The sequence below is a fragment of the Neospora caninum genome, chromosome XII (assembly GCF_000208865.1).
Source record: "Neospora caninum Liverpool complete genome, chromosome XII".
Classification (NCBI taxonomy): domain Eukaryota; phylum Apicomplexa; class Conoidasida; order Eucoccidiorida; family Sarcocystidae; genus Neospora; species Neospora caninum.
Window position 1 is genome coordinate 4,238,188 of NC_018398.1, and position 13,836 is coordinate 4,252,023.

General features: G+C 60.8%; 2 protein-coding genes across 2 annotated transcripts; both read right to left on the reverse strand.

Moving 5' to 3' along the window:
• Nucleotides 1-352: 352 nt before the first annotated feature.
• On the reverse strand, nt 353-6,053 carry NCLIV_065610 (Proteophosphoglycan 5, related; the record flags this gene model as incomplete). The annotated part of the gene is made up of 2 exons (XM_003886112.1): nt 353-2,545; nt 2,853-6,053. 2 exons carry the CDS (start codon nt 6,051-6,053, stop codon nt 353-355), a joined length of 5,394 nt encoding a protein of 1,797 aa, XP_003886161.1.
• Nucleotides 6,054-8,811: 2,758 nt separating this feature from the next.
• Nucleotides 8,812-12,705, reverse strand: NCLIV_065620 (conserved hypothetical protein; the record flags this gene model as incomplete). The annotated part of the gene is made up of 2 exons (XM_003886113.1): nt 8,812-9,192; nt 10,192-12,705. The coding sequence occupies 2 exons, from the start codon at nt 12,703-12,705 to the stop codon at nt 8,812-8,814; spliced, it is 2,895 nt and encodes a 964-aa protein (XP_003886162.1).
• Nucleotides 12,706-13,836: the final 1,131 nt, after the last annotated feature.

Below are 13,836 nucleotides of genomic sequence, written 5' to 3' on the forward strand. Positions count from 1 at the left end.
TTGCCCGCCTGATGAATGCTCATCCGGAGTTCCGTATGGCAATGAAAGACGGTGAGCTGGTGATATGGGATAGTGTTCACCCTTGTTACACCGTTTTCCATGAGCAAACTGAAACGTTTTCATCGCTCTGGAGTGAATACCACGACGATTTCCGGCAGTTTCTACACATATATTCGCAAGATGTGGCGTGTTACGGTGAAAACCTGGCCTATTTCCCTAAAGGGTTTATTGAGAATATGTTTTTCGTCTCAGCCAATCCCTGGGTGAGTTTCACCAGTTTTGATTTAAACGTGGCCAATATGGACAACTTCTTGCCCCGTTCCCCCCAACCCTCACGTCTTCAAGAGACCGGTCAACACTGAAACGCGAAGCCGCGAGTATCGGCAGCGGAGCTCCATGCAGCAGTCGAAGTTCCAACCATTCTCTGATTCGTCATCGCCCCTCTCGCTCGCGGAGTCATGACCCCCGATCCCTGCGCTTTTTGCGGCTTGGTGCGCACGAACGGGGGCTGGCCCAGGAGAGTTCTGTGCAGTCCTGGCACGGCGTGAAAATCCGACAGAGCCGACGGGCCACAGACAAAGACGTTGGAGTGCTGCCAGTCGACGGCCTTGACACCGTCTTCAGTCCCTCCCATTCTGAAAAGCATCGCTCCGCTCGTTGCGCAGTTCGCACCAGCCCGCATCGCACCGGAGGACTGGCCTTGAGCGTCTTTGTGGAGTCCAGAAGCAAGGAACGCCCCCGGCTTCGTAGCTGGAATAGCCTGCGTCACCGGCGATGCTGCCTTCTCCGTGGGCGCTACAGGGGACCACGGGAAGGCGGCACGACGAGCGAACCGCGACAACGACCCAACGGGCGGTGCGCCTCGCGCAGGCTCATGCGCTTCGTCACCCTCGCGATAGACGCCGTTCTCTTCAGCGATGGAAATGGCAAGCGCTTCTGCTGCCTCTGGCCATCCCCAGGCGGCCGAGTCTTTTCCGGACTCCTGCTCAGAACCCGCCTGCAAGGAGGAAGGCGCAGGAGTGGGGACAGCAGACGCAGCAGATTCCAACTGGACAGGACTCGGAGGGGAGTTCACATACACCAGCGAACCATTGCCGCAAGGTGAAGAAACCGGCAGGGGAGGGCAAGAGGAGAAAGAGAACGCATGTGGGAGGCCGGGGTAGCCGGACTGCTGTTCAACACCGCCTGCGCCGTTGGGCTGAGGAACACTCTCCTTTGGAGACGGGATCGGCGTGGAGGAGGGGCCAGCGTTGACAGACGATGCACTTGGATGTGCAGGAACAGGAGTGTGCGGCACGGCGCTCACAGATTCCCCGCCCGCGCCTGAGGGATGAGCTTGGTGTTGCTGCCACTGCGCGACCTGGCGTTGCCACGCGTCTTGCCACAACTCTTGGCGAGACATCTCTCTTAGGTTTTGCCCTCGACTGGCGTCGACGCCTCCGGGCGCAATCTCTGGCAAACTCAGCTTTCGCTGCGGGGACTTCACGGGCCCCGACGCAGCGCCTGCGTGTCCGTCAGCTTTTGACGCTCCGCCTTTACTCTGCATCGGTTTTAGAGGACTTCCCCCCGTCGGTTTCTTCTTGTCTGGGTGTTCGGGGCGACTGACAGAAGCCTTTCCGTTCTTGGCGCGTGGGGCGCTCGCTTCGTGCGCATGCACCGCCTCCTTTTTGCTGGATACATCCACAGGGCGCTTTGCAGCGACGACGCGAGGAATGGGGCGCGACGCAATGTGGAGGTTGCTGATGCAGAACGAGGACAACCCCGCCGCGGGGTCTCTTTTCCTTCGGGAGTCGACGTGCGCCGCTTCGTGATCCCCTTCGATCTTTCCGCTTTCCCTGTTTCGTGTGCTCTGTTCAGACGACGCAGACGGCACCAGGCCGGACGGGTGGTGCATATGGCCGACAATAGGCGTGCTGGCTTCCCTGCCTTCGTTCAGCTGTCTCTCGTCTCCCGCGTCTACACTCTCACTCGCAGGTGGGGCGCCGTGCGGAGCGGAATACGAGGCGGGAGACAGGCTGGCGCCAGGCATAGGGGAGTGCGGCAACGACACGAACTGCGACTTGCCGACAGGCCCCCGACTCGGCTGCTGCGCTGGGGACATGGCAGAAGCCGGAAATGGCGCCTGGTACAGAGGGTTGAACGTGGCAGATGCATTTCCGACCGGGGCAGGATTCGGAGACTGTGCGGGCGGCATCGGAGACATCACGTAGGGCACGGCACTGGAGCCCATGTTGGGATAGAGACCGAACTGCGCGCCGGAGGGCGGGCCAGAGGGGAAGCCTGGCTGCCCAGGAATGTTCGGCACCGCGTGGTGATTGGCGATACAAACAGGATTGTTCGGATTCCCCTGCAACGGCGGAGGCATAGAAGCACGCGGGGCGGGGTAAGTTGCAGGCTCGAAGCCGTAGTCGAGGTTCTGGACGTGGGAAGGAAACTGCCCCGCTTGCGCCATGTGGGGAACGTAAGACTGAGCGGCTTGCCACAAGGGAACGGTGGGTGGAGACGGGGTCGGTTGGAGGTGCTCTGGGCAGAGGTAGGATGCCGGCTGGGAATACACATCACAAAAAAGCGGGACGGAATCCACACACGCACACACACACAGAGATTGCACAAGGCAGGAGGACTGCAAACACACAAAACGTGTCGACCAAAAAAGCACGCATCAGATGCGCTCCATCCGTCCGGCGTCGCGAAGAATACGCTTCGCACACACATCCCCAATGGATTGCAAAAGAAACTGCGCACACACGGCACACGTCTAATACCGCGAGCGGGAAGAACGACGCCTTCCGCGCGCCGAGGTTGGCAGTCTGTGCCATCATGCAGAACTCTGACTGCCTTTGCGTGCGTACCGTTGCCACAAGAAGCGCTCGCTGCATTCCGGCTCCATGGTCTGCGCCGGCGGCGGACACGACCCAGGCCGGATGGTTTTTCTCCTGTGCAGAAGCAGCCTGTGTCGCGGCGGCGCCCGCGTCGAGGTTGGTCCCTGAGGGGCCCAGCGCCTGTGCCCGTCGCCCCGCGCTCTCGGTTCCCGAGCCGCTTTCGCCGCAAGGATTTCCAGCGGCGTGCCGAGGAGTCGCGGAGCTTCCCTTTGCGTTTTTCTCGCTGAGGCGCCTGCGCGAGGCAGCGGAGTTCTGGGATCCAGTTGAAGCCGCCAGGGAGAGTCGCGGAGCGTGGGAGCGTGTGCTGCCGGCGAGAGGCGGGTCTTGCGATCGCGCGCGCTGCTTCTCCATGGCGCTTTCCCACAGGCGCGCAAACACCGAAGGAAGCTCGTGCGTCCCCTTCTGGCGGTTTGCATGCTGCGGCAGAGGACGGGCACTCCGACTGCGCCCGCGGGCCGCCCCGAGAGAACGGCTGTCGAGCATATCCACGCTGCAGTCGAGGGCCTTGCTTCCCGTGCTCGCACGACTCATGGAACCGGTCGAAGTCCAAGAGCTTCCAACGCTGAAGCGGCTTCCCTGGCTGACGGTTCCCGGCGCGACCCCGCCCAGCGCACCTGCGCCGGCGGTCGCGGCGTGGCTGCTCACGCCTCCGGCGGTCCAGAGTTTCGCGCGGCTCGCGTTCGCCTTGAGCGGCGTGCCTCGCCTCCCAGCGGCGGAACCGGGTTTCTTGGCGTCTGTCGCCTGCATCCGACTCGCCACGGTGGGCTGAGCGAATCCCCTGTTCGCGATCGTGTCCCGCAGACGGTCCGGGTGGCCGCAAAAGGCACACAGGCTCTTGTAGCGAAGGCCGTGGGGACACAGCAGTCGGCTGCTGCTCCGGGTGCGGCCTGGCGCCAGCGCGCCGAGCGATCCGCGAGCGCGAGTCGCGAGAGGACGCGGTGCACTCGCTGCTGCGCGAAGGCTCGTGTGGTTCTCAGACAGGCTGCGCCGCAAGTGGCGGTTGTTTTGAGGGCGTCCAGTCTGGGCAGAGGCAACGCGGTTTCGGCTGCGCGACCCTACCGAAGAGCGACGAGGCGTGCTCGGGTGGTGGCGGTGCGCAGGGGAACGGGGCGCAGCCGCAGGATTCCCCGATGTGGATGCGCTTATCGGAACAACTTTCCGGCCAGCTGCGGCGCCGCGGCTGGCGGCCCGCGAGCTCTGACGACTGGTCGCGGCCGAGGATCCCGAGGAAGATCGTTGAGGGGACTTCCCGCCGCACGCGCGCCGAATGGCTTCGACCGCCTTTCGGATTTGGGCGCGACTGGTCAGGATGATGCGCTGCTGCTGGAGAATGGCGATGATTTGCGCCCGCGCGGCAGGCGGCAGTTCGGTCCAGGAAGGGCCGCGACGCGGGGACGCGGTGCCTCCCGCAGCGGCTCCGCTGATTTGCTTGATCAGCTGCGCGGCTGACACGCGGTTAAAAATCGCGGGCGAGCACGAGTGACGCGACGGCACAGCGGGCTTTGCGTTTCCCCCCGGTGCGCCGCCGTGCGCTGGAAGACGAGGGCTCTTCCTTTCCTGCACAGCGGAGGCGCTCGACAGAGCTTGTGGACCTGCGCTCTTCGCTTGGTGAGCTGGGGCCGTGGAGACAGTCCGCGCGTTGCGAGACACTCCTAGTGCGGAGGCGACTGCATGCGAGGGTACAGGTTTCGCGGCAGGTGGACAGCGACCGCGTGGCCGAGATGGACCTGTTTCTTTCGCCGGCGCGGGCTGCTTCGCTTTCGGCGCAGGCTTCTTCAGCAAGCGCGGAGCGACGGCGGCGGCAGCGGGGGATGGTCGGGAGGCGGCGACGGCAGCGGGGGATGGTCGGGAGGCGGCGACGGCAGCGGGGGAAGGGCGGGAGGCGGCGACGGCAGCGGAAGATGGTCGGGAGGGGGTGACGGCAGCGGGGGATGGTCGGGAGGGGGTGACGGCAGCGGGGGATGGTCGGGAGGGGGTGACGGCGGGGGAAGGGTGTGCACCGTCTGAGGGTTGGCTGTGAGGCACTGCTGGAACAGGGGTCGGGCTGTTTGAAGTCACGGGATGCATTTCAGTTGCGTTTCTGTCCCAAAAACCGCTCGCGGATGCGAACTCGGTCGGGAGGTTGATGGGGCCTCGGTCGTCACTCGGTCCGATACAGACGTTGGCTTCGTTGACCGGCGAAACGGCCCTCTCGCTTTCGGAGTCTTGGGAGAGCTCGAAACTGATTTCGTCGTCATCTTGGCGTGGCGACAGCTCCGCTTGGAATTTCATCAACTCCTCTAGACTCGGCCCCCCGAACGTCTGCCCGAGTTCGGTCAAGTAGTGCAAGACTGACGCCCCGTCGTGTTCCAGCTGGGAGATTGGCCCTTCGGCGCGTTGGCCGAGGAGAAGCTGCGCCCGACTGCTGCTCGACGAGATCGACTTCTGTTTCTGGTTGAGCTGTGCGAGGACCTCCTCAGAAAGTCGACTCGTGTGGCTGTGCAAGCTCGACTCGCTCCCGTTGCTCTGGGGGAAGTTTGCCTCGTCTGCGACGGGGCACAGAGGCGCGGTGAGCAGCGTTGCGCCTGCGTACGCTGCCGCCTCTGGACTTTCGTTCGCCGCTGGCTCCGTGGCGACGCTCAAGCTGCCGCAAGTCCTCGCGTCGCCAGCTGAGTGCAACTCTCCAGAAAGACCGGGGGACAAAACCTGGTCTGACCCCGTTGACTTCAGGCGGTTCACACTGTAGCAATAATCCAAATCAGAGGTTGCATTGGTCTGCGCACGCGTTTGCTGCTCTTCGAATTCCGTTCCGCCTTCGGACTCGTCTTCACCCTGAGCGGCGTCGTACTCGGACGAAGGCACGGCGTTCCTGCAGTCGGCGGAGTCGAAGGAGACTTGGTCTGCGTCGAAGTTCTGCTGGACCATGGCCATGTTCGATGGCAAGGACGGTTCGTCGAAGCCGAGAGCCTCGACAGACGGCGAGGGAGCGAGCGGTTTCGCTCGCCATACTAGAGGTGAACCTTTGGAAGGCCTTGCCGTCTTGGACTCATCGACAAGCTTGCCTGTGCGGAGTTCGGAGACACTTGGCCGCGCGGCTCTGCCTTGAGGCGAGCTCGTCGCCAAGAGCCTGTCGGAAACCCCGTGCCGCGGAGGGGAGTGGACGCCGGGGCTGCCGGCGGTCGGAGAGGCCATGGCCACAGATGGAAAGAGTGAGGAAGGAGCGCAGGAAAAGGATCCAGCGAGTTTTTGTACACTGTTTACAACAGATCTGAAATGTGCCGGTTTTTCCGCGGGGATCTCCCTGGCGGCGCGCACCAGATGTATCCGGGGGAGTCGAGAGACAGTCGGTTGTGTTCCGCCAGCGGGGCCCGCGTTGTGGGTTTCAGAGAGACCAATTTCTTTCGCCCAAAAAAGAGGCGCGAACAGGCTCGATCCTCAGAGAGAAACGAAGGAGCCGGTTTCCAAGACTTTGCGATTTCCTTAGGACCGAATACACGAGAGACCGCGCGCGGCGTGCCAGCTGACTCCGTCACTCTTCAGGAGGTTGAGGGCGCCTCCTCTACCCCGGCCTCGTCCACGGGGGCCGAGGTGACTTTTGGAGATCACGCGGGAAGTTGAGCGTGAAAAGAATTTCGTCTCTTCGGCTGCGAAAAACCTCTCAAGCAAACCGGTTCTCTCGATTGTTTTGCAAGACAGCACGGTCCGCGTTGCACAAAGCCGCTCGACGAGCGTCTTCGCTTCTGGGGGGCTGCGCTGTTTCAGCGCATCCGAGAAACGGGTCTTGGCTTCTGCAAAACTCGCGTTCGCGGCACGACCGCTGTCTTGCTTTTGTGTACTCACAGACCTGGGAATTTCCCTTTCTCCAGTGCATGGGGGTGAAAAGAGATCTCGAATTCGGGGTTGGGACCTCACAGAAAGCTTTGCATTCGAGAAAGCTAGATGAATTCATTTGCAAGCACTGGTGCGGCGCAGCGCGTGCCTGCCGTGGACGCGCGGATGAGCACAGTCAGCCCATCCACTCGCCGCGCATCCTCAGCAAGCAATACGATCTGTCTTGCCACAGTCACGCCGCGCTCGGGCGTTGCGCGGGGTCGGCGCAACGCCAGGAGAGCGAGGAGCAGTCTCTGTATAGCTTTCGAACTGTTAGACAGCTGAGGGTAGACGCGAAGAACAGCGCGTTTTGTCTCTTGGCGACAAGTGGTTCCCCAATTGCAAGCGTATCTGCGACGAGTATCCGGCAACTTCGTGGCCGCGGCCCCGCCCCCCGTCCGGAGGCGGTGACTGACCGGGAAAGACAAATCGTTCGCTGAGAATGCGAGAGCTTCTTTTTGTTAGCGGCCAGCGTAAGATGTGGAAAACGTCCTCGTAGCTTGCGTCACAGCCAAGACACCCGCGTTAGAAGCACTCTTGCCACGGTGGCAAAAGAGGAAACCCTGAAGCTGCTGAGGTTCTCTGAGAGGCGGACTCTGTTCCGAAATGCAATTCGGATGCGAAAGACCGAGCGGGGGGCGACCACGACACGCACCAACGTCGGGTGAAAGGCTGCTCGGCGGGAGGCACATCGCCTTTAACCGGAGGCACAAACGGTCACACGCGTGCTAGCAGCAGCGCAAGGATGCAGAAACTGTGCGAGAGAACGGCGCTATCTCCGTGCTTCTGGAATCCAGAAAACGCACTCTCCACAAGGCAAGAGCACAGGAGTGTCGCGTGCCCAACTATCTTTTCTCAGCTCCGGAGACCACGTGCCTCGGAAAGCCTAGAGTGCAATAGACGGCTGCACAGCGGGAACAGCACATCCTACACATTCTGAGGTGATGTGTGCTGCATATATCAACACCTGTGAAGTCGTCTTCGTGGCACACAGGATTATCTCCGGCGTGCCAGAAAATCTGACTTCGAGATGCATCGGCAGTGTCGGCGGATGCCTCCGCCGATGCGTGTCCAAAGGAGATGGAAACCCGAGCCGCAGCAGCTTCAGGTTTCAGGCGATGCCCATTGAAAACGCTGCGCCGTCTGTTTTGCTCCATGCGCCGCGAAGGAGCGTCAGGCGACCGACGATCTGCATACACTGGAGAAGCAAACGTCTCGACTAGCTTTGTTCTGGTAGTCCTGGTACTTCCGAGATTCCATTTGCGCAGACAATACGCACGCGCCGGCCTGGAGGTGCCTTTTCTGGTGCGGAGTGAGGTCTTTGGAGTTCGACAGGAGGTACAGACTCGCTGTCTTCTCCCAACACTTTGCGGCGGGATTCCCGAGTAGTAGACTGCCTGTGTCAACAGTCTGTCAGTCGTCGCTCCGAAACAGAGTTCCACGGTCTCGTCCGACCTTTCGTCGGCACGAAGAGAGCGCAACACCGGAAGGGGGGAGGAACGGCCCGAATCGCCTACCTACTTTTTTTCTGCCGCCGAATTCAATGTGTACGAGCACACCTGTATCCTAGTTCGGCAAGTTCCTTGTTTCTAGTGTAAAAAGCCCGCAGTCCTTGGCTTCGCATCGCAGGAAAGCAGCAGACTACTGATTCGATTGCAGTGATTAACGTTTGCGTAGACAGGGAATACCTAACTCTTCGTCTGGGTGAAAACAGTGTGTGGTGAAAACAGAAGATACGGCACGACTGGGATTGCAGACAGCGGGTTTCAATACCCGCCCCAGCGACGGATTTTTGGGGCTACTAGGTTGCCAAGCCTCCGGGCGGTATTTAGTCCGCACCAGACTTCCGGTCTTCTGAGTACTAACTCCCATTTCCAAGATTCCCACAGAATAAACAGAGCGTGACGAAGTGACAGTCTGTGGGAAGAGGGTTCCCCTGTCCTGTTGCGTCTTGCTTTAACGAGTGAAACTGGCACACACGCCCAGAGGGCTCAAAGCGGTGAGAGAATGTCTTGTGAACCGGAAAGTCGAGAAAAAACGCGCTCTCTGGATAACGTTTCCCCGACGCCACAGTTGTTTACTATCGAGAGAGAAGCACAAAAAAAGGCGGGGGCGGGCCGAGACAGGCTAACGGATCTACAACGGGAAAACTGAGACTTTCGCACGGAATGGAGGCACCCACCGCTGCCAAACCGATTTCGCGGCTCAATTCTTCTTTCTCCTTCCCCTTGAGTGCTAAAGCAGCGAACTCTGGAGCCATCTGGCCGCCTCCTCGTGCCCAACGCTCCCCTTTCTGGGGAGCAACGGCAGTGAACATACAGCTCATATCAGGCTCTGTGACGAAAGGGAAGGAAAACCGTCCCACAACCTTCAAGGATCCTTCCGTGACGTAGCTGTCATCGCCTTCTTGGCGTCCTTGCCGTCCAGCTCGGTAGCCTTTACGCACTGGAACAGTAATCACCTGAACACCGGAGGCAACAACCCTCTCAAGAATGCTCGAGTCCGTACAGTGAGGCATGTGGTAACTCTTGCCGCATCAAGATGGTGAAACGCATACATTCAACGCTCCCGCGGAGGCGATTAAGATGCGCCGCGAACAAAAATGACTTCTGCTCAACAATACCTTTGTGCGCAGTAGAGATGACTGAATGTCGATTGTTTCCTCAAAACACATGCAGGAGCGATCTGAGCAACTCCAGGCAGAACTGTCTTGAGTGGTGACAAAATGCGGAGATATTCTCAGTTCCTTCCATCGACTCGTAGCTCATTCACTCTAAAGGTTTTCCATCAGCGGCTCTGTAACCGGAAGACAAGCTTTTTCGCGCACGCGCCGATGTCGCTGGCTAAACCGGCAGAGTTGTGTGGTGCGCGGCCAAAAAACATCCATCCAGTGGTACAGCCTCCGCGTACAGCCCTCGGCTGGTCTCCAACGCTGTTTGCTCAGGACTGCATCTATCGACTGCCGGACGTTCGACCTATCCAACTACGACCAGAACAGATAGTTCGGACTGTCCAAAACCTACGCACACGCTGATACTCTCCTCTATCTCCTAAAGCGGGACGCAAGCTGTGGAGTGGCCAGCGCATGGTGGTTCTCTTTTTACGTCCACGTGGGATGAGCGCTCGCGCTGGTCTGCACGCTTTCCCTTGGACGTCGCCTTCAAGCGCGTCACCGCCCAGTGCCTTTTAACCTTTTCTTCGCGAGTGACACGTGCGCGATCTCGTGTCCCCGGAGCATCACCTGCTTCTGAACACGGCTACGACGACCCCTAGCTGTGTCTGTACACCGGATCCACGCCCACTCAGTATGCCTCGCTCGGCTCTCTCGCGGCACTGCGTTCTCGCCCTCCAGCTCTTCTTCACACGCGCCACTACTTTGTATCTTTCGCCTGCAAAACATTCGTGCTGCTGCCGGTAGCCGTTTGCCCTCCCACGTTTACGGCACGCACCTTCCCCTTACCATTTCGCCTTTCGCTGACCAGCTCGTGAGCGCGCCGGTCATGTGGATGACATCTCCGGGCTGGAGCTTCCCTTTGACCGCGCGGATGAGGCCCTCTTTTTCTTCATCGGAGACCGCGGAGTCGGCCTTGTCTCGCTCACCCGCCGCCTCGCCACCGCTCGCGGCTGCGCCGTCCGGCTCGCCTGCGCACTCCCGCCTCAGAAACGTCAGGGGCAGAACCAGGACGGCAGACGCCGAGGCGTCCGCCACCATGTAGTGCGCCCTGTGCTGCTCGAGGGTGTGCGACAGCGGATCTGGGAGAGGCCGCAAGAGCATGAACGTCAGAGACAGCTTGTGCTGCTCGGGTCGCAGACTGCGAAGCGGCGTGGGGGCCGAACACGGCGACGTGCCCGCGAGAAAAGGTACCTCGTGGGGGGAGGAGACGCCGCAGTTTGCACTCGCTTGCAGGTAGTCCAGGGGCGAGGAAAGGAGAGGAGGAAAGAAAAGAGCAGTTCGGAGCTTCTTCGCAGGGAAGGAACTCGAAAGAGCGGCGGGAGACGAGGAGACAGCCGGCCCGACCGTGGGGACAGACAGCGCTGGAGCAGAGCTGCCCTCATCTCTCGTGCAACCGGACACTCTCGGCCCATCTGGTCGGTACGATTGGCGCGCTGCGGCGGGAGGATACGAAACGGAGGCGTTTTTGTTTTCCTGGTCACGAGACTGCCACGTTGCACGCGAGAGCGACGGGCGGCGCTCCTGCAGAGCGCCTGCCTCCTCCTGTCTCCCTCGTCCCACTTCAGCCACTCTCTGCATTCCTTCTCCTCGGCCTTCGCCTCCACGGTAGGGCCGGTGACTCCTGTCCTCCTCTCGCGCCGGTCTTCGCTGATTTCCCGATCTGGATCGACTCTCCCGATCGGCGGAAGGAAAGCGCGAGTGAGAATGCGGAGGTTCGGCGGACGCTGGAATCCGAGCTTGTTTAGTTCCCCGCGGGGGTGACGGCAGCCGCCGCCCTTGGAGCGTGGAGGATCTGTACCCAGGTTCGTCCGCTGTGCTTTGCTGCGAAGCGACACTGCCGCTCGCCTCTCTCTGCGGTCTCCCGCCGACGGCCGCACACCTGTCTCCGCTCCGCCGTGGGTGCCCGGGCTGTCCTTCCTGCCTCACTCTCTCCGCCACTGCGGCTGCGTCAGAGCCAGGCGGGACGCCCGCGGAGGCATGCGCGGGGAGAGAAGACGCAGATGCACGAAACGCCGGTGGGAGTGGAGACGGAGGCGGAGCGCCCGCGTGGTCTGGTGGACGTACACCGTAACGGCTCGATGCGTTCGGCGCTGACTGAGGCAGAGACGACGCAGGGGGTGACGACGGGGGGAGAGCCGATGCCGGCTCGGACACAGGCGGGTGCACAGCTGCCGGCGCGCGATTGTGATTGGGTGGGAAGGCAGGGCGCGGGAAACTCGCAGTCGCAGCAGCGTTCGCAGGGCGGCCTCTCGGGGCGTCCTGGCCCCGCTGCGCAGACGAGGGAAGGCTGGCAGACGACTGATACCGATCGTCTTCTCTCCCATGAAATGCATGCGACTCCCCGTACGCCAGCATCCCGCCCCGGGAATGTGCTTGACTTCTGCCCTCGTCCGGTCGCTCTCGCGAAAGAGAGGACTCGCCACGGCCCTCTCGGCTCCGCGCTTCCTCAGCGAAGCCTCGCGCCCTTCGGGGCGGGCCTTCTATGTGGCTGACGCCACGTCTTTCCCGGTCGAGCGAGGTCTCCCGCGCAGCGTCCGTTATGTGGTAGCTCTCTTCCCTGCCAAGACTCGGGTCCGCCGAGCCGGGCAACCGACGCGGAGAGCCTTCGCGTTCTCGGTCTCTTCTGTCAGGCAGTTCGCAGCCTCGAGAAGAGGAGAGAGAACGTTGGAGCCGCTGCGTCGCTGTCGACCGAGACGAGTTCCAGTCCGCGTTCTCACCTGCAGTGTGACGATGCGAGGACGCCGAAGGGGCGACCGGAGAGTTGCTGCGTTTCTGCGCCCTGCGCTCAGGCACCGGGGCGTCGACCCCTTCCCAGCCTGAAGAGGAACGGAAAGGCAGGAGCCCTGGTGGGAACGGGTGAGACGGCCGGTGAGCTGGGGGAAGCGCCGCCACATGGGGAGGCAGAAGTCTGCCTTGGTCACTTGGACGGGCACTCTTTTCTGGAGGGTAACTGCGTTCTCGGTCGAGGGGCCGGGCGCCTTCGCCAGGAGGGGGGAGACGGTGAGGTGTGCGGGCCAACTCACCCGCGAGCGGCGGGACGTACACCCCGCCAGTTTGAGAAGGAAGGAAACTGACGTTTTCTGGAGGGAGACTGGCAGGAGGGTGCGGCGAAAGATGTGTCGGAGAATGCCCCTGGACAAAGTGCGGGTGGTGAGAGTACATGCCATCGTGGACAGATGGGACCAGAAATCCGACATCTGTAGAGACGGCCGAACCAGACACCTGCACCAGGAAACCTTGGTGAGGCGCTGGACCCGCGGGAAGCCGTCCCCTATGGGGGGGGTAGTGTGGCCTCGACATTGAGGCGGGGCGGGGGAGCGGGGGGGACAGGTGCGCGAGCGGAAGTCCAGATACACCGCGCCACGGAGGAATTTGACGGGATATGGGGAGAACTAGACGATAGCAGCCCGAGGACAAGACGAGAGGACAACGGAGCGAGAAAGAGAGGAAACAAATCAGGACGGGAGAAGACAGGGAAGGTAGAGCGCGGCGATGGTACGTTCAAGAAACGGACAGAAGTGAACAGATGAAGACTCACAAAGACTCAGCAGACCTGAAAACGAGTGGATACAAGAGGTGAAAAAAGCTGGGGAAAGGCGAGAAAGCAGACTGCTGTGCTGAAACTGGAGAAAACGAGAAGAGACACGTACACGAGCTCGCAAATGGCGGCCGTACTCTCGTGGCCGCGGTGAGAAGCCGTTGGGCCCTTCTTTTAAAGGATGTGATTTTTAGCGAACAGCCTCTTCCATAATCCGAAGAAAATGAGGATTTCCTGGATTCCGTCACTCTCAAAGTGTTTTGAAATCAAGTGGTTGCCCTCCAGTTCGTGTATATGTCGTCCGAGCGAGCGAAAGGTCCAGAAGGTTTGCGCGGAGGTAGTGGCCTGTCTGCGCCGATGAAACATAAAAAGTCTCTCTTCTAACTCTTGGGGAGACGAGGAAAAGAGGAGTGCGAACTTGGTCTGGTCGTTTCCCTGGAAAAGAGACAAAATTGAAGAATAGGCAGTGACACCGTTTCGTGCCGGTCACGCAAGGCCGACGTCTGTCCGCCCTGCTCTGCCACGAGACAGGACCGCCGTGAGGCGGTCTTGGATGGCAAAAAAGAGCGATACTGAGGGAAAAGTCGCGTTTTCCTGTCTCTGTAGCATAAAGTCGCATCCAGAAGTTCCCTTTCTCCCTGCGTTTCTGTCATCTTCGGCTGGGTACCCGTGCATGCAGCCAAGCAGGCCGAGCGGTCAGCAGCGGAGGAAAGTGCTAGGCATTCAGGTGTCCGTACACTTGAAAGATGCGCACGTTACTCCTCAGGATGAAAAGCAATTCGCTACTCAAGGAGAGCTGTTTCTCGCTGTGGCTGCTAGAGCTGGCTTTCTTTTTTCAGAGTCAAGAAGAACACTGCAGGACGGTTGGCGTTGCCACTGTGTCGAAGCACGAC